The 17,785-nt window shown below is 51.0% G+C and overlaps 1 protein-coding gene across 2 annotated transcripts in view; it reads right to left on the bottom strand.

Moving 5' to 3' along the window:
• The window catches only part of KLHDC3 (kelch domain containing 3), a 36,895-nt gene that overhangs the window by 7,705 nt on the left and 11,405 nt on the right, over window positions 1-17,785 (bottom strand). The window contains exons 2-8 of one of the 2 annotated variants that reach the window (XM_054170751.1): window positions 16,379-16,538; window positions 12,420-12,596; window positions 9,379-9,494; window positions 6,980-7,051; window positions 3,716-3,929; window positions 2,373-2,459; window positions 1,028-1,136 (exon numbers count right to left, since the gene is read on the bottom strand). In XM_054170751.1, the coding sequence (XP_054026726.1) occupies window positions 1,028-1,136; window positions 2,373-2,459; window positions 3,716-3,929; window positions 6,980-7,051; window positions 9,379-9,494; window positions 12,420-12,596; window positions 16,379-16,532 (929 nt within the window). In that variant the 5' untranslated portion in view covers window positions 16,533-16,538. The remainder of the gene's footprint in view (window positions 1-1,027; window positions 1,137-2,372; window positions 2,460-3,715; window positions 3,930-6,979; window positions 7,052-9,378; window positions 9,495-12,419; window positions 12,597-16,378; window positions 16,539-17,785) is intronic. The other variant, XM_054170757.1, reaches the window with a different exon arrangement.

Below are 17,785 nucleotides of genomic sequence, written 5' to 3'. Positions count from 1 at the left end.
AGCTGTTAAGGCTCTTGGCCACATTCAGCTGCCCTGCTCGCTGACAGTGTCACTTCCAGTGTTTGACAGCTGAATCCTTGACACCAGGTCCCTCTTGTGAATGGAAACATTGCTGAGGAGCACTAGCACAGAAGGGAGTGCTGCCTTCTTGTGTGTATGGGCTCTTCAAACAGCTCCCAGCTGAGCTGACATCCCACTGCAGCTTGGCAGGCACCACACTTACCAAAGACAGAAAGAAACAAACTCTGATGGGAGAAGCAGGGCAGCATACAGGGGAGGGTAAGTCAGACTGAGCTGTGCTACAGCACAGATTAGGATACTTGTCATTCTGAGGGCAGGATCTCCTCCCCACCACCTCTTTCACAGCAAACTTGACCACTGCACAACCCCTCTTGAACAGCATGTTGCACACTTCTGCCTCTACTTGAAGGCTTGTCACCAGGTGCTTTACAAGCTTGCAGGACATCTTCAGCCTCTTGTCCTTTTTCTAGAGGAGCCCTGATCTAAATCACTTTTTACACTTGTAAAGCACATCACAGAACCACAGAATGCCAGGTTGGAAGTGACCCCAAGGATCATCTGGTCCAACCTTTCTAGGTTAGAATAGAATAGAATTAACCAGGTTGGAAAAGACTTTTGAGATCATCAAGTCCAACCTCTCACCCAACACCATCTAATCAACTAAACCATGGCACCAAGTGCCTCATCCAGTCCCCTCTTAAACACCTCCAGTGATGGTGACACCACCACCTCCCTGGGCAGCCCATTCCTAACAGTATAGTTGAAATGAGCTGGCCCAGCACTCTGTCAAGCTGAGCCCTAAAGCTGTCCCAAATGTAAGGCAATCCACTGCTTCCCTTGGGAGGTGACTGCAGCATCTAACTATTCTCATGGGGAAAGCATTTTCTTCTGGACTCTTCTAGATATGACAGTTTCCGTGGGCTTCTGACTACAGCACAGGGCACAGCATGGAGGGACACAGTGCTGAAGGGAAGTGGGAAACCCTCTCCCAGAGCCACCAACTCACCTGGTGCCTCCAAAGAGAATGATTTTGTCCCCCACTCTGCAGCAGCACTGCCGGCGTCGAGGACACGGGCCTTTCCCCTTGGGCTCAATCTTCCTCCAAGAAAGGGAAACTAAGGGGTGGAAAAGAGTGCACTAGGTTGGCACAAGAGCCTGTACACGAGACAGGTATAAGCAAGTTATGGATTTAAATGGATCATAGGGAAACCAGAGGCTCACTGCCCCACAAAACCCAACATCCACACTCCTCAGTGACCTCCTCGCACTTCCATGAGGTTACTGCAGCCTTGCTCAGATGCCAGGCCCAGCCCTGGAGCTCTGCCTGCTGGGAGACAAGTTGCAGGTCAAGGCTTTTTGCTTGCCTGAGTGCCAGGACCCACAGGCTGCCAACAGCAGCAGGTCAGACGTCACAGGGTGGGTACAGAGCAGTGCTCCAGGAGCAGGAAGGCAACCCCTTTTCCATAGCACCCTGCTGTGGGGCAGCTCTGAAGGGAGGCCCAGTCCCCAGCTCCATCTGCTGGCAGCAACTCTGAATGCAGAGGATCCTCACAGACTGCAACTGAAGCAGGTGGAGAAAACAGCAGCCTCTGTCCTTGCTGCTGTGTGGCAGATTCTGGGAGGCTGACTGATCACTCATGCACAGCACCGAAGCCTTCAGAAGCTCTTACATGAGCTCAGGGATTAGCTTGGGGAGCAACAAGTTGATTGATCTCAGGTAACTTTACCATGCAAAGCAACTACACAGGATCACAGGGTGTTAGGGATTGGAAGGGATCCCCAAAGATCATTGAGTCCAACCCCCCTGCCAGAGCAGGACCATAGAATCCAGCACAGGTGTCACAGGAACACATCCAGATGGGGCTGGAAAGTCTCCAGAGAAGGAGACTTAATTAGAAAACAGTCTAATGAACTACAAAAAGTGCCTGAGGACCCCAAAACAGCTCACAAGTGATTGGTAGTCAGAGTGCCAGCTGAAGAACAACCCCTGCTGCTGCACAGTTTGATCTGGTATCGAGACTGTGGGATGGTGATCCTGCAGCTTAAACTGAGTGGTTTCCCCAGTTCCCCTAACCCCATTGCTTCCCCATATCTTCTTCCACCACTTAGGCACATTGAAGAACAAGTCATAGTTTTGCCAACCACCCTTTGATGAGGTCTGTCTTTCAGCAACATTTCCCTTCCCACTTTCTGAGACTCGGAGACGGTCTGAGGAAGAAGAGGGGTCCCAAGCACAGCAGCGAGTTCACATGACTGCTTTGACAAGATCCATTTTCCCCTCAAGCAGGCTCCTAGCCCTTGGAGAGAAGGCTCAGCTGTCACCCCCCCCCCCAAGTTAAAAACATAAATACCTGGGTTGAATTTCCAGAGGTCGTGGAAGTGCCTGTTCAGACGTGCGTTGTAGCCACCAAACACATAGAGCTCCCCATTGTAGCTGACTGCGGGCAGTAAGCACAGACATCGTCAGGGTGCCAATCAAGGAGGCCCCCAGCACAACAAAGCAAAGTGGTGATGGCTATCCACCTTCACTTGCATCACCCTCACAGGCAGGGCTTTTCACTGGGAGGCAGCTTCCCACAGAAGCCAGGCTCTGTGCAGCCATTACTAACTGTTACAGCTTAGAACTCGATGCCAGTTGTAAACAGAACGTTCCAGAGGATTCTGACAGTCCCAGAGCGATGGACTCCTCCAGGTTCAGCTCACAGTAAAGATAAATCTATCTCACAGGATTACAGGATGTTAGGGGTTGGAAGGGGCCTCCAAAGATTGAGTCCAGCCCCCTGTGCCAGAGCAGGACCACAGAATCTAGCACAGGAATGCATCCAGACGGGTCTGGAAAGTCTCCAGAGAAGGAGACTCCACAACCTCTCCGGGCAGTCTGCTCCAGTGCTCCATGACCCTCATGGTGAAGAAGTTTCTCCTCATATTAAGGTGGAACCTCCTGTGCTGGAGTTTATATCCATTGCCCCTTGTCCTATCCTAGGGTGCAAATGAGCAGAGCCTGTGCCCTCCCTCCTGATCCCCAGCCCTCAGATAAACATTGATTAAATCCCCTCTCAGTCTTCTCCTCTCCAGACTAACCAGCCCCAGCTCCCTCAGCCTCTCCTCACAGGGCTGTGCTCCAGGCCTCTCCCCAGCCTCGTTGCCCTTCTCTGGACACGTTCAAGTGTCTCAATGTCCTTCTTAAATTGAGAAGCTCAGAACTGGACACAGGACTCAAGGTGTGCCCTAACCAGTGCTGAGTACAGGGCAGAATGACTTCCCTGCTCCTGCTGGCCACACTATTTCTGATGCAGACCAGGATGCCATTGGCCTTCTTGGCTACCTGGGCACACTGCTGGCTCATGTTTAGGTGGCTGTCAACCAGCACCCCCAGGTCCCTTTCTGTTTGGCTGCTCTCCAGCCACTCTTTCCCCAGCCTGTAGCACTGCATGGGGTTGGTGTGGCCAAAGTGCAGCACCATGGCACTTGGACTTGTTGAATGCCATCATGCTGGACTCTGCCCATCTGTCCAGTCTGTCAGGGTCCCTCTGCAGAGCCCTTCTGCCCTCTAACAGATCAACACTTGGCAACAAGTTGGTGTCATCTGCAAATTTGCTGATGACTGGCTCAATCCCCTCATCCAGATCATCAGTGGAGATGCTGAACAGGATGGGGCCCAGGGCTGATGCTCCCTCAGCAGCCCCACACTCACATGCTGAATGGCTCCGGCGGCCTTCGGGCAGCACCGGGGTGTGAGGGGAGTCCAGCCAGGAGTTTGTTTCTGTATCAAAGACCTTGATGCGGTTGCAGTAGATCTCATTGTTGGAGTGGAAGGGCCCAAAGCGATCGGCTCTGCCCCCAAAGACGTACATCTTCGTCCCAATGATGGTAGCTGAATGGAAGTCTCTCCAGCGGGCTGGGGTACCCTGAAGGGACACAACAAAACACCGGACAGAAAGGATGCAGGTTACCCAGCAGGGAGATGACACAACCTGAGCTGTGCCTTAGGAGCTGGGGCTGGTTACACTGGAAAAGAGGAGGCTGAGGAGAGACCTCACTGCTCTCTACAACTACCTGAGAGGACACTGTAGAGAGGCAGCTGCTGCTGGTCTCTTCTCCCAGGTAATCAGTGACAGAACAAAAGGGAATGGCCTCACGCTGGACTGGGTAGGGTTAGACTGGACATGAGGAAGCAGTTTTTCCCAGCAAGAGTGGTCAGGCATTGGAATGTGCTGCCCAGGGAGGTGGCAGAGTCCCCAAGCTTGGATGTGCTTAAAGGATGTGGTGCTTGGGGATATGGTTTAGGGGTGAACCTTGTGGAATAGGGTTATCAGTTGGACTTGGTGATCCTGAGGGTCTTTTCCAAGCTGAATGTTTGATTCTGTGGTTAAAGAGCAGACAGCAATGATTTTACTCCCAAAGGAAGTAAAATGACCCTGCTCTCCTTGAATTGGAGAGAAATACAGAAATTGTACAGAAATACATAGGAAAATACAGAACACATGGATCCTTAACACCTAATACATATACAGGATGGATGAAAACCCCTCCAAACCTTCCCCTAACCAGACTAAGCCACAAGCCCCTGGGCTCCTTTTCTCCTCGCCAGCCTAAGCAGGCGATAATCGGGCAGTACAAACTAGCCAGGCCTCCCAAGGCTACAAACAGGCCTACTCCCTCATGGTACCAGATTAAGGACTCCCTCTGGAAAGCTGAAGGAGGGAGAAAAGAGACTGAGTTGGCCTTGCTGCCAGCTTATAAATTGATAGCAGCATTATGGGATTGAATAATGAAGTTACCACTTTCCGGCGTCCACCTCCTGGAGCCTCCTGAAGGACTCATCTCTATGGTTTGGGTTGGGGTTTTGTTTCTTTGGGTTGTTGTTTGTTTTTAAAGGCACCCTCCTCAAACCATTACAATGGGTGGCTACCCATTCCTAGAGGATTTCCCCTCTTGCAGATCCCAGCCTCATGGAATCAATAAGGTTGGAAAAGACCTCCAAGATCATCAAGCCCAACCTGTCATCTGACAGCAGCTGTGAGACAAGTGTGGGTAGATAAAGACTCACAGAATGGTTTGGGTTGGAAGGGATCTCACAGATCATTTAGCTCCAAGCCCACTGCCAGGGGCTGGGAGACCTTCCCCTAGACCTGGTTCCTCAGGGCCTCTTTATGCAGCCCTTACTCTCGGTCCAACAGGGATAGAAGAATGATAATAAAACACTATCTTTAGTTTATAGTTTTTCTGGCTTGGCTCCTTTGCTTGAGCTGAAAACAAAGAGGGGGGGGGTTGGACTTGATGATGTCTTTGGGTCCCTTCCAACCACTGACATCCTGTGAAAGCCAGCAAGTGAAAAAAGGGGGCTGCTTCTCAGGAGTAATTTTTAACTCCTTCCATGAGGCCTCCAAGTGACATCACAGTCTCAAAAAGGTTAGTAGCAGAAAGAGGAAGAAACATGCTCTGAAGCCATCTGGGGCCCACAGACATACTTTAGAAGATCTGTTTCGAATGTGCCCCTCTGAAATTCCAAATCAGCTGAATGTTAACCTAGAATTATGTTACCAAGCCTGGGAAGATTAATAGGCATTAACTAATTAATAGGCATTAGCTAAAGTAAAGCCACCAGTTAACTGGGAAAGTGAGGTGAAAGTCAGTGTGTTTGCAGGTTTGGTGCATTATGCTGCTGCCAGATTTTCACCCCTGAAACTGAGAAACCCTTTCCCCTGCTTTTCCTCAAGTTCACCTTATACAGAGAGCTGAGAGAAAACCACAGAGTCAAAGCTGGCACCTTCACAGCAGTGCTATGCTCTCCAACTGTCATGGTTTGAGGCTGATGCCTTTAAAAAGACACAAACCAAAAAACCACAAACCAGAATTGAGTCCTCTCCAGGAGGACCAGAAATTGTTTACTCTATCGCATAGTTCTGCTGCCTCTTTATAAGCAGGCTGTACAATTTGTTCTTTCTCTTTTCTGCCTCCTTTTTGGCTCTCTGGAGGGAGTCCTTATCTGGTAACATGGGGGAGTAGCTCTGTTTGTGGCCTTCAGAGGTCTGACTAAATTTGTCCCTGTATAATCTTGGCCTGTTTAGGCCTAATGGAAGGGAGACAATGAGGGAGGAGAAAAGGAGCACTGTGGCTTGTGGTTTGGTCTGTGTGGTGGGCTGAAATTTCCACACCCCTCCAGCATTACATTTGCCAGAGCAGCTCAGGTGGAAGCAAATGAAAGCTGTGTTTACAAGCAGAGCTACAATCTGCAATGGAACGCAATGAACATGGACAAAACACACAGCAGCTACAATATTTACAGGTATTTACAACTGATAAACAGCACAAGGACACCCCTGGTCAAAGACTAAGGGAAGCTACTAGCTTCTCCCTCTCTACTTTCCCCTAACCCCCCCAGTACAAAAGGGAGAAGAGAAAGGAGCAGAGGAAAGTTAGACTGAGCCAAAACAATGCTGCCAAGGTGAAGCAGAAGCAAGTTTGCATCTCTCCCAGAGAGAAGTGAGAAGAGAGGAGAGATGATTTTGGTACAAGTAGTTTTAGTCCCTCCTCTCTTCCAAGGGGATAGTTTAGCATGATCGTTGTTTTCCCCTTTTCACACCCAGGAGTGATTCATTTCCATTTTACTGCTTTTCTGTTCAAGAGGTGTGAAAACATTTTGAAGGCCTAGCCTAAAACGACCACAGTCTGCTTGGGAGAAAGTTTTGGGGGGTTTTCATGCATCCTGTGTATGTATTAGGTGTTAAGGATTCAGGGGCTCTGTATTTTCCTGTGTATTTTTGAGTACAATTCTGCATTTCTCTCCAGTTCCACAAGTGAGTCTTTATTGTACCTCCCTGGGGAGTTAAGCTATTTCTGTCCGCTCTTTAAACAAAGACACAAACACAGTGGACAAAGACAGCACTACCCAAGCCCAGACAGCAGCAGGTATGAGACTTCCTCCCCCAAAGCAGAGTGAAAAGCAGGCACTGACCTTGGCAGAGATTAAGGTCCACGTCATGTTTGTGGTGTCCAGCTTGTGGATATCGTTTGAGAAGCAGTCGGCCTGGAAAACAGCAGGGCAGGGCCCGGTCACAAACCTGCTGAGGAGCCTGCTCACATCTGGCCCCAAGGAGGATGCTGTCCTGACACACCTGGAGCATCTCTTTGGAGTTGGTACTTCCTAAGACATGTGGTGCTTGCTCCACAAGGCAAGGTAGGCAGAGCACTTCTCACTTAACAACAGGGAGGAGAAGGCCATTGCTCCTCAAAGGTGTCTGGTCTCTCCCTGCAGCTTTCCCACCTGTTGGGGGCTGTCCTGCTGATGCCTTCAGAACCCTGCCTCCACTTCATGAAGCAATGGAAGAGAGGGGCACTAAGGGGACTGTCAAACTGGCTCTGCTAAGGCCATGGGATGAGAAGTAGCAGCTAAAATTACATCTAGGAAGCTAAACATCCAGAAGGAAAACACACTCAGTGCTCTGACGACCACCTCCCCAAACTCATCTACAGCTGGCTGGCTGGCATAGGCTGCATTCACAAAACCTGTTCCTCCAGGTAAAGAAGACAACTGGCTGAATATGACCTAGCATGTGTCCAGGTGGCCAAGGCAGCCACCAGCAGCCTGGCTTGTATCAGCAACAGTGTGACCAGCAGGAGTAAGGAATTGATTGTCACCCTGTACAGCACTGGTGAGGCTGCACCTCCAATACTGGGTTCAGTTTTGGGGCTCTCACTACAAGAAGGACATTGAGGTGCTGGAGCAGGTCCAGGGAAGGGCAAAGCAGCTGGTGAAGGGTCTAGAGAACAGGTCTGGTGAGGTGTGGCTGAGTGAGCTGGGGTTGTTGAGTTTGGAGAAGAGGAAGCTGAGGGGAGACCTCATTGCTCTGTACAGCTTCCTGAAAGGAGGTTGGAGTGAGGTGGGATTGTAGGGAGGCTGGCCTCTTCTCCCAGGTAACAAATGACAGGACAAGAGGAAGTGGCCTCAAGTTTCACTAGGGGAGGGTTAGAGTGGAGATCAGAAGAAAATTCTTTGCTGAAAGACTGAAACAGGCTGCCCAGGGAGGTGATTGAATCCCCATCCCTGGAGGTGTTTCAAAGAGGCAGAGATGTGGTGCTGAGGGACATGGTTCAGCCCCAGACTTGGTGGAGTTAGGGAATGGTTGGACTTGATGCTCTCGAAGGTCTTTTCCAAGTGAAACAATTCTATGATCCTGCAAAATAGCAGTGAGACAGCTTCAGGCTTGCTTGGCTTGTCTATAACCAAGCCACCTCACCACTGCTCCTGCTGCTGTAGTCAAGATCACGGATTTAGAATGCTGCTGTTCTCATAAGAGTGGGGATAATCCAGGGACTGTTGTAACAGAGCCCCCAGTTTTCTTCCAGGTGAACAGATGTGACTTTGCACAGCTTCTCTGGAGCCTGGTGATAGCCTGAGATGGCATTTACCCACTTCTCAGGATCAGAGCATAAGGATTTGCACAAAGGAGCACAAAGCACACTGACAGCTAGTGCAGGATGACCTTCAGCTGAAGGTATTCTCAATGAGAGGGCAAGTGAGTGTTTGAAGAGGGGATCAGTATGATGTGAGTGGGGAACATACACTGGATTAGGATAGACCCTTACAGCAACACTGCTGACACTGGAAAGTGATTTTTCTGGCTTGTTTCTCAGCTAAATTCATGGAGGTGTTGGGTAGAAGGTTGGACTTGATGATCTTAGAGATCCTTTCCAACCTTAATGATTCCATAAATGAAATGTAGATCAGTCCAGAATTTATTTCAAATGTTATGCCTTTACCTATCTAAATTTGACTGAGGAATGAGCCAGGAAAAAACCCAAGCCAGATACAGATATTTATACTTCTACCTCTAGCTAAATGTTTTGGGGAAGGAAAGAAAAAAATCCACCATTTGTTTTAGGCCTATTTTCCCAGCCCTCTTCTCCACAGTAAGCATAACCTGGGTGATTAATCATAGGATCACATAATGGTAGGAGTTGGAAAGGACCTCTGGAGATCATCTAGTCCAAGCCCCCTCTCTGCCAAAGCAGGCTCACCCACAGCAGCTTGCCCAGGATCACAATGTCCAGGCAGGTTTAGAATCTCTCCAGAGAAAGAGACTCCACCACCTCTTTGGGCAGCCTGCTCCAGGGCTCCAGCACCCTCACAGCAAAGCGTTTCTCTCTTCTTGTTCTGGTGGAACCTCCTGGCTTCCAGTTTGTTGCCCCTTGTCCTGTGGCTGGGCACCACTGTAAAGAGTCTGGGCTCATCCTCTTGCCCTTCATTCTTCAGTTACTGATCAGCCAGACCTGCTTTCAACTATGGATAGAATTACACCCCTGTATCCTGCCTCTACCAATGTCCAGGGGTAGGATCAGCAAATAACTACTCACCAGCTGTTCATAGCCTCCAAAGATAAACATGGTCTTTGCCAGGACACAAGCTGAGTGCCCATCTCTTGCTCCTGGGACCATTCCAGACACTTTTGGCGTGAACCACTTGTGCGTGTCTGAAACAAAACCAGGAGGCGACAGTGAGAAAGTACAGTAGGTGCTGGGATGGCACAGCTCTGCTGCTGCTGCTCTTCAGGTCTAAGACAGAGATCCTTCCCTCTGTCACACACAGCACCTGCTTCTCTGAAGAAGCCACAAGCTTCCTCAGGCAAGGCTACCTGGTGACAGAGTTCCTGGGCAGAGCCTCTGCCTGAGCTGCTGAACAGCTCACGTTTTGACTGCGAGTGGCAAAGCACCGGTTGAGCAATGTTATTTTCATCCAACCTCCTGCAAAGCCTACTTGTGACTCACTGAACTCTGCATTTACAGCCTCAATTGCAATGAAGCAACGATGCTAGGTGGCTCAACTAACCTCATGGTGTGGAGATGCTGACTAAATGGCTGGGGAAAACCAGCTCTCAACTCCAGGCAGAAATCACTTAACCAGAAGCTCGCCGATGTGAGTAGAGCTGCTGCACACATCCCTGCCTCTGCAGTGCAGATCTCCCCATCTTATGTGCTCCTCTTGCTACGTTCCCTCTTCCCTAGAAGCCCTCTTCACCCTTCCTGGTTCTTTTTGCACTGTTCCCTGTGAGCCTGCACCAGGCAGGTTCAGCACCTTATTAGCCTACACACTCCAGGGGTTGGCTTGATTTAGAGGAGGACTTTAAACCCTGCCAGAGCTATTATTCATGTCAGGGCCACACATAACCAACCCAGTGACTTGCTGCCAAGCACAAATAAGCACCTGTCCCAAAAGCCCAGAGAGGCACAGATAAGCCTTGAGGCAGCAGGAGGCATTGCCCCCACCCTCCCCAACTGCTGCAAGCTGCCAAGAGTAGTGCTTATTTCAGCAAGTGGTAACATTGGAGCCAAAGCAAGATTCCTCATGAGGATAAACTTCTCTGAACTTGGCCTGCAGCCACAACTATCCAGCTAGACTCCAGCTGGAGCCACACAAAGAGTCTTGCAAGGTCAGCAGAATCCCAGGACAGCCTCTAGTGAGAAAGCTGCGGCGGCTGTGGAGTTCCTTTCCTTCGCGGGGGCTTCCTCCAAACCCAGTCTCACAGTAGCAACAAGAGCTCACCCAAACACAACACATCAAGTTAGAGATGGACAAGACCCCAACTTGTGATCTCCTCAGCATCCCAGGGCACTGCATTGCACTCAGCTAGGACCTTAATCCAAGCTGCTGTGATTCCTGCGGTGGAACTTACACCACGGACGTGGGAACCGCAACTGCCAGCTTCGCTTTCCAGGACTGGCAGGGGACAAGGACAGTGTGTACAGACAGCTGCAGAGGGTTCAGCCCAGGACTGAAGAAGTCTGGCCTTCCCATTAATTTTCACTTAATGCTAAAGCACTGGAGCTGGCAGGGAGACCTGGCAGCTCCCACTGTGAGGCCTCTGCGTGGGCAGAGGTTTACTGGTGGCTTCCCAGCTGCACGTGTCAAGGCAAGGGGGAAACCCCTGTGCCCACGGAGCAGCTCCAAGCTGTGAGATGTTTCCTGGTGAAGATGGGAACCCATGAGCAAACATCACAGCAAGAAGTTTCCTTGCAAGCCCAGAAAGCTGAGGTTTCTGGAGCACCAGCCTTTCTTGAAGGTCAGCATTGAGATGGACTTGCCTTCAGAACCCCCATATGTACTCCCTTACTTTCCTGACACTCTGCCCACCCAGTTCCTGACAGAATAGAATTAACCAGGCTGGAAAAGACCTTTAAGATCATCAAGTCCAACCTATCACCCAACACCATCTTAACTCAGCTAAACCATAGCACCAAGTGCCTCATCCAGTCTCCTCCTAAACACCTCCAGTGATGGTGCCTAGTAGCACTAGGCACCAGTTCTCCCCAAGTGCTCTGGTAGCACTATGGAGAAGCCAACTGAAGGTCTCAAGGAGTTTATCTTTCAGGCTTATCAAGCTTGACCCATGAATTCCCTTCCTGTGGCATCCTATCCCCGATTACTACTGTGTTTTACTCCTTGTTCTCCTTCACTCTTTCAGAAAGGACCACCCTGAAGAGGAACCACAATCCTCAAGGGCTCTAGCACCTTCTTGCTGCAACCTTCAGCCACAGAGTATCACACAGAGAGAACACTTTGGCTGCAGTTACTGCTAGAGGGAGCACACAAAGGTGACAGGAAAATTAAAACCAGTTTGACCATTAGAGAAGCTCACTAATCTCTTTTGCAGAGAGCCAAACATGCAGACACACTGGTCACCTTGCTCCCCTTCTAAACCTGTTGAAACACCCAGCAACACCAGCTCCCCATTTGCACCATTTTCTCCAGCCTAAGTTTGTGGAGACTAAAGGACAGGAAAGCAAACTGGAGAGAGGTGTGGTGGGACAGACAAGTGGGAAGAAGTTGGGAGAAGCGTGGTGGGTTGAGATTTCCACCCCACCCAACATTAAATTTGCCAGACCAGCCCAGCTGGAAGCAAATGAAAGCTTCATTTACAGGCAAAACCACAATCTACACTGGAATGCAATGAACATGTACAAAATCTACAGCAGTTACAATATTTACAGGTGTTTGCAATTAATGAACAGCACAAGGATGCCCCCTGGCCAAGGACCAGGGGAAGCTGTTAGCTTCTCCCTCTCTGCCTCCCCCTTATCTCCCTGTACAAAAAGGAGAAGAGAAAGGAGCAGAGGGAGGTTAGACTTCCCCAACACAATGCAGCCAAGGTCAAGCAGAAGCAAGTCTGTATCTCTCCCAGAGCAAAGAAGCAAGAGGAGAGAGAGACTGTTTTGGGAGCTCTGAATCTTGTGGTAGGCATCTCTCTGATGGGATTCTTCAGAATTACCTTTGTTTCCCTTTTTACACCCAACAGTGATTTATTGACATTTTCCTACTTCCTGTTCAAGATCTGGGAAAAATTTTTGAAGGCACAGCCTAAAACTGTCACAAGAAGGAAGAGCCAGAAGCTGGAACTTACTGACATCGAAGGCGTAGAGCACGTTGCAGGCTCCCTCGGTGTCGTTGCGGCCGCCCCAGATGTAGACGGTGTCGTCTATGAGCACTGCTGAGTGCCCATACCTCATGTAGGGCACCTCTCTCACCTGGTCTCGGCTGTTGGTCCACACTGGAGGCAGCTTGACCCAGCGCAGAGACACTGAAAGCACAAGTTGGAGCCCACATCAAGTGCTAAGCCCACCATGCCTGCCCGCGGGCCACCACCCCTCCTGCGCGGCGCTCTCCCCCCGCCCCGCCGATCACAAGCAGTAGAAGCAGTCTAACCAGCGAGACAAAGCTGGAGCTGACTCTGAGCCAGAGATACTTAGGGAATGCAGAAGCAGAGTCTTCCAAGGCCTTAGAGGAAGCACTAGAGGACCAGAGGACTCTGGACAGAACTCTTTCATCAATGAAGATCATAGAATTGATTCAGTTGGAAGAGACCTTTAAGACCTCCGAGTCCAAGATACAACCTAAGACTGTCGTGGCCACTAAACCACGTCCCCAGGTGCCATGCCCACACATTTCTTGAACACCTCCAGGGATGGTGACTCCACCACCTCCCTGGGCAGGGGTGAAAATGTCATGAAGGCACTTCCACACCCACTCATCCTAGATGGTGTGTGAAGGTACGACACACACAAAACAAACAGAGGAATCAAGAAGTGGAGTGGTGATAACGAAAGCAGACACTGCTTCGGGCTAGTGACATTTTTGAGAGACTCAAAGCTGGAAGAATCACAGAATGCCAGGTTAGAAGGGACCCTAAGGATCATCTGGTCCAACCTTTCCAGGTGATAGCTGAAATGAGCTGGCCCAGCACCCTGTCAAGCTGAGCCTTAAACCTACCAGTGTAGGGGAATCCACTGCTTGCCTTAGGAGCTGATTCCCAAGGGGCAGCAACATACAAGGGAACACATCTGAAGGCATCATTTGAACTTGCAGTAGTGCAATTTAACTAAAGCAATGCAGCAGCTTTGTAGAAACAGGGTTTAACTGCTTTTTCATTTGCCTTTGTTTTGGTTTTTTAAGCTTTACATGAGCTGGCTGCTCCTTTACTCCCATCCCTACATGAGTTCTCCCTCCTAACTCTGTGTTACAGGAGCATCTTGTTTTCCTTCCTGGCAGCCTGCAAGTCACGTTCAGCAGTAGCCAGAGCAGTCAACAGCTATTACAGGGTTTAATGACAGTGCAAGAGTCACAGTGGCTATGACATGGCCATTGCATAAGAGCACCCAAACATCTTCCCTCTACAACACACACAGGCTCCAGTTTTGTTTTCAACACAAAGATACCACAAAGAAGAAAACAGTCTGCAGCAATCCTGAAATAGAAGGAGTCAGGAATCTTCCAAGATGAGCATCTGCCACAGGGGCAGGAAGGCTGCTGAGGAAGCAGAGCCAATGCTAAAGTCAACCACAGGGGCAGGAAGGCTGCTGAGGAAGCAGAGCCAATGCTAAAGTCAACCACAGGGGCAGGAAGGCTGCTGAGGAAGAACAACCAATGCTCAAGTCAAACTAGATGGTTTTTTTCCCTATATGAGCCAGTCTTCCTCTTTGGCAGGCTGAAAGAGATCATTCAAAATCCAGTCTTGTGGCTTTAGCACTGGAACCTGGCAATGCTAAGAGGCTTGGGAAGCCAGTGTCACCTCCCACGTGGTGGCTGCAGCACCAGGACACTTCAGCATTTGGGAGTGGCGAGAAGGAAAGACAACACAAGAGCATTCCTTGGGGCACAGTAATTATGCCTCCACTGAAAAAACAGGGCTCTGCTGCACGTTTTACAAGCTACAATGTTCAACTCTCTTGAATAGCAGAGCCCAGTCCCTCTGGGTAGAGATGAATGTCTCTGCTCACAAGATCCTGAGCCACGCTCCCCTCTGCACTGTGAGCAGGTCACCTTGGCAGCCTATAGCCACAGCTGCACGATTCAGCCTCCTCCACAGTCAGATTTAGAGGAGTGAATTCAGTGCAGACAAATTGGTTTTATCTACATGCCATGGTTTGCTGCTGTCCAGTCTGCCAAACTGGTCATTTCTTCTCTGCTCCTGTCCCTGTTCAGCTGGACCCATCCAAGCACCTGTGCAGCTCTTCCACCACCTGCCTGATGACAGGGAAATGCTTCATGGAACCAGCTCTGTGGTCCACTTCACGGACCAGCTCTCTTCAGAGAGCACTGAATCAAGAAGTACAGCATCTCCCAGCACAGCCATGGCTCCAGCTCAGCCTCCAGACAGTTCCTGCCTACCCTACACAAATGGCTCTAGCTCCAGATGCTGTTCTAAACCATGTTGTCAATCTTCACAATAGCTGCTGCCAAAATGAGAAGGCCTCCATCCTAGCCACATGCTCCTAACTGATCTCCACCATGCTGGCAGCAGTTACCAGCTTGTCCCCCAAGGGCAACACCTCAGCAGTCTACACTTGGACACTTAGTTAAGTGCACTGGCTCTCCATCCCACCTCTTCTACAACTCCCTGAAAGGAGGTTGGAGGCAGATGGGGCTCAGTCTCTTCTCCCTAGTATCAGGTGATAGAATGAGATAAAATGGCCTGAAGCTGTGCCAGGGAAGGTTCAGATTGGATATTATAAGAAACTTGTTTCCTGCAAGAGTGGTCAGGCATTGGCACAGGCTGCCCAGGGAGGTGGTGGAGTCTCTGCCCCTGGAGGTATTCAAGAAACCTGTGGCCATGGCACTTGGGGACATGGTTTAGTGGCCATGATGGCCTTAGGTTGACAGTTGGACTCAATGATCTTAGAGGTCTTTTCCAAACAAAACAAGTCTGTGATCCTAGGATTCCTTGCTAGGGGCAGCTGAGCATGGTTATGCTGCAAGCTGCAGGCAGTACCCTGAGTCAGATAAGCATCACCTCTTTGAACCTAGCTGAGCTAATGCTCCCAGAGAACAAGGACATTACAAGCCACTGGCTGTGTGGTTACTTCTAGGGAGTCCTTTTCCTAGCAGACTGCAGAACTACAGATCCTCTGTGCCCTGCCCCTGAAGCTGAAGATACAGGGGCTGCTCAGGGGAAGGTGGCCACAAGGCCCAGAATATTGTGTCCAGGTTTGGGCTCCCCAGTTTAAGAGGGACAGGGATCTACTTGAGAGAGTTCACCAGAGGGCTACAAGGATGATGAAGGGACCGGAGCACTGCCCTGTGAGGAGAGGCTGAGAGCCCTGGGGCTGCTTAGTCTGGAGAGGAGAAGACAGAGGGGATCTAATCAATGTTTATAAATACCTGAGGGATGGGGGTCAGGAGGGAGGGATCAGGCTCTGCTCAGCTGCACCCTGGGATGGGACAAGGGGCAATGGATATAACCTCCAGCACAGGAGGTTCCACCTCAACATGAGGAGGAACTTCTTCACTGTGAGGCTCACAGAGCACTGAGGCTGCCCAGAGAGGTTGTGGAGTCTCCTTCTCTGGAGACTTCCCAGACCCATCTGGATGTGTTCCTGGCAGGGGGGCTGGGCTTGATGACCTTTGGAGGTCCCTTCCAACCCCTAACATCCTGTGATCCTGAGAGACAGATTTACCTTTATTGCAAGATGAACTTGGAGGAGTCCACCCTGCTCAGACTGTCAGAATCCTCTGGACACTTCTGTTTACAGAGGAGTTGGGACTCCAAGACCTCCAGAGGTCCCTTCCAACCCCTAACATACAATCACAGAATTGTCAGGGCTGGAAGGCACCTCAAGGATCACCTAGCTCCAACCCCCCTGCTATGGGCAGGGAGACCTCACACCAGATCAGGCTGCTCAGAGCATCCTGCGATCCTGATCCTGCGAGAAGTCGTCCTTTGGGCAATCAAAAGGTGGCCAGGAGGTTACAGAGGTCCCTTCCTCGTAGGAAGCGAATCCCCAAGGCCAGCAGCCTAACACCTTAAGGCCAGGAATACCCCAGGCCAGCAAACCACACCTCTGTGCCCTGCAGGGAGCCACTTACCTGCGTTAAACACGTGGACGTCGATCTGGCGCAGGGTCTCATAGTCTTCCCCAGAACAATACCCGCCGAAGGAATAGACCTTGTGCCCGACGGCCACGGCCGCGTGGTTCACCCTCCGTGGCCCTCCTTCCAAGTGCACTGCCCACCGCAGCATTCCTCCCTGCAACGCCAGACAGCCTTAGCACCCCCAGCGCCACAGCCGCGTGCTTCCAGCGCCACCGCCACGCCGCCTGGCTCTGCAACGCAGACACAGCCTACAACAGCACCGTCCCTCCTGCAGGCCTGCCTCCTCTCCCCTCTGAGCGGCAGGTCGAGCTCACGCTGCCGCAGCCCTCGCTCATCAGAGGGCTCAGAGGGGCTGGAGAGCAGTCAGGAGGAAAGGGACCTGGGGGTGCTGGTTGATGGTAGGCTGAACATGAGCCTGCAGTGTGCCCAGGCAGCCAGGAGGGCCAGTGGCATCCTGGCCTGCATCAGGAACAGTGTGGCCAGCAGGAGCAGGGAGGTCATTCTGCCCCTGTACACTGCACTGGTTAGGCCGCACCTCGAGTACTGTGTCCAGCTCTGGGCCCCTCAGTTTAGGAAGGTTGACTTGATGGAGCGTGTCCAGAGAAGGGCAACAAGGTTGGTGAGGGGCTTGGAGCACAAGCCCTATGAGGAGAGACTGAGGGAGCTGGGGTTGCTTAGCCTGCAGAGGAGGAGACTCAGGGGTGACCTTATTGCTCTCTACAACTACCTGAAGGGAGGTTGTAGTGAGGCAGAGATTGGTCTCTTCTCCCAGGCAACCAGTACCAGAACAAGAGGACACAGTCTCAGGCTGCATCAGGGGAGGTTTAGGCTGGAGGTTAGGAGGAAGTTCTACACAGAGAGCGTGATTGCCCACTGGAGTGGGCTGCCCAGGGAGGTGGTGGGGTCGCTGTCACTGGGGGTGTTCAGGGCAAGGCTTGACAGGATGCTTGGTTGCATGGTTTAGTTGATTAGGTGGTGTTGGATGATAGGTTGGACACAATGATCTTGAAGGTCTCTTCCAACCTGGTTTATTCTGTTCTATCTGCCAGCCCAGCTGCGGGCACAGTTTCACTCTGCCCTCGGAGAGGAGACAGGAGGTAGTGTGGTGGGCTGAAAATTATTCCCCCCGCTCCTATCCCCAGCATAAAATTGCCAGACCAGCTGGGTCGGGAAGCAGATGAAGCTGCAGGCACAGGCAATGATACCATCTAGAAATGGAACACAATGAACTGCCTCCAGTTCTGCAGCCTCTATTACAGGAAGGATCTGGAGGTGCTGGAAGGTGTCCAGAGAAGGGCCACGAGGATGAGCAGAGGGATGGAGCTGCTCTCCTGTGAGGACAGACTGAGGAGGTTGGGGCTGTTCAGCCTGGAGAAGGCACCAAAGAGACCTTCCTGTGGC

Source organism: Dryobates pubescens, chromosome 2 (assembly GCF_014839835.1).
Source record: "Dryobates pubescens isolate bDryPub1 chromosome 2, bDryPub1.pri, whole genome shotgun sequence".
NCBI classification, from domain to species: Eukaryota; Metazoa; Chordata; class Aves; order Piciformes; family Picidae; genus Dryobates; species Dryobates pubescens.
This window is presented reverse-complemented; position numbering and strand designations above follow the sequence as displayed.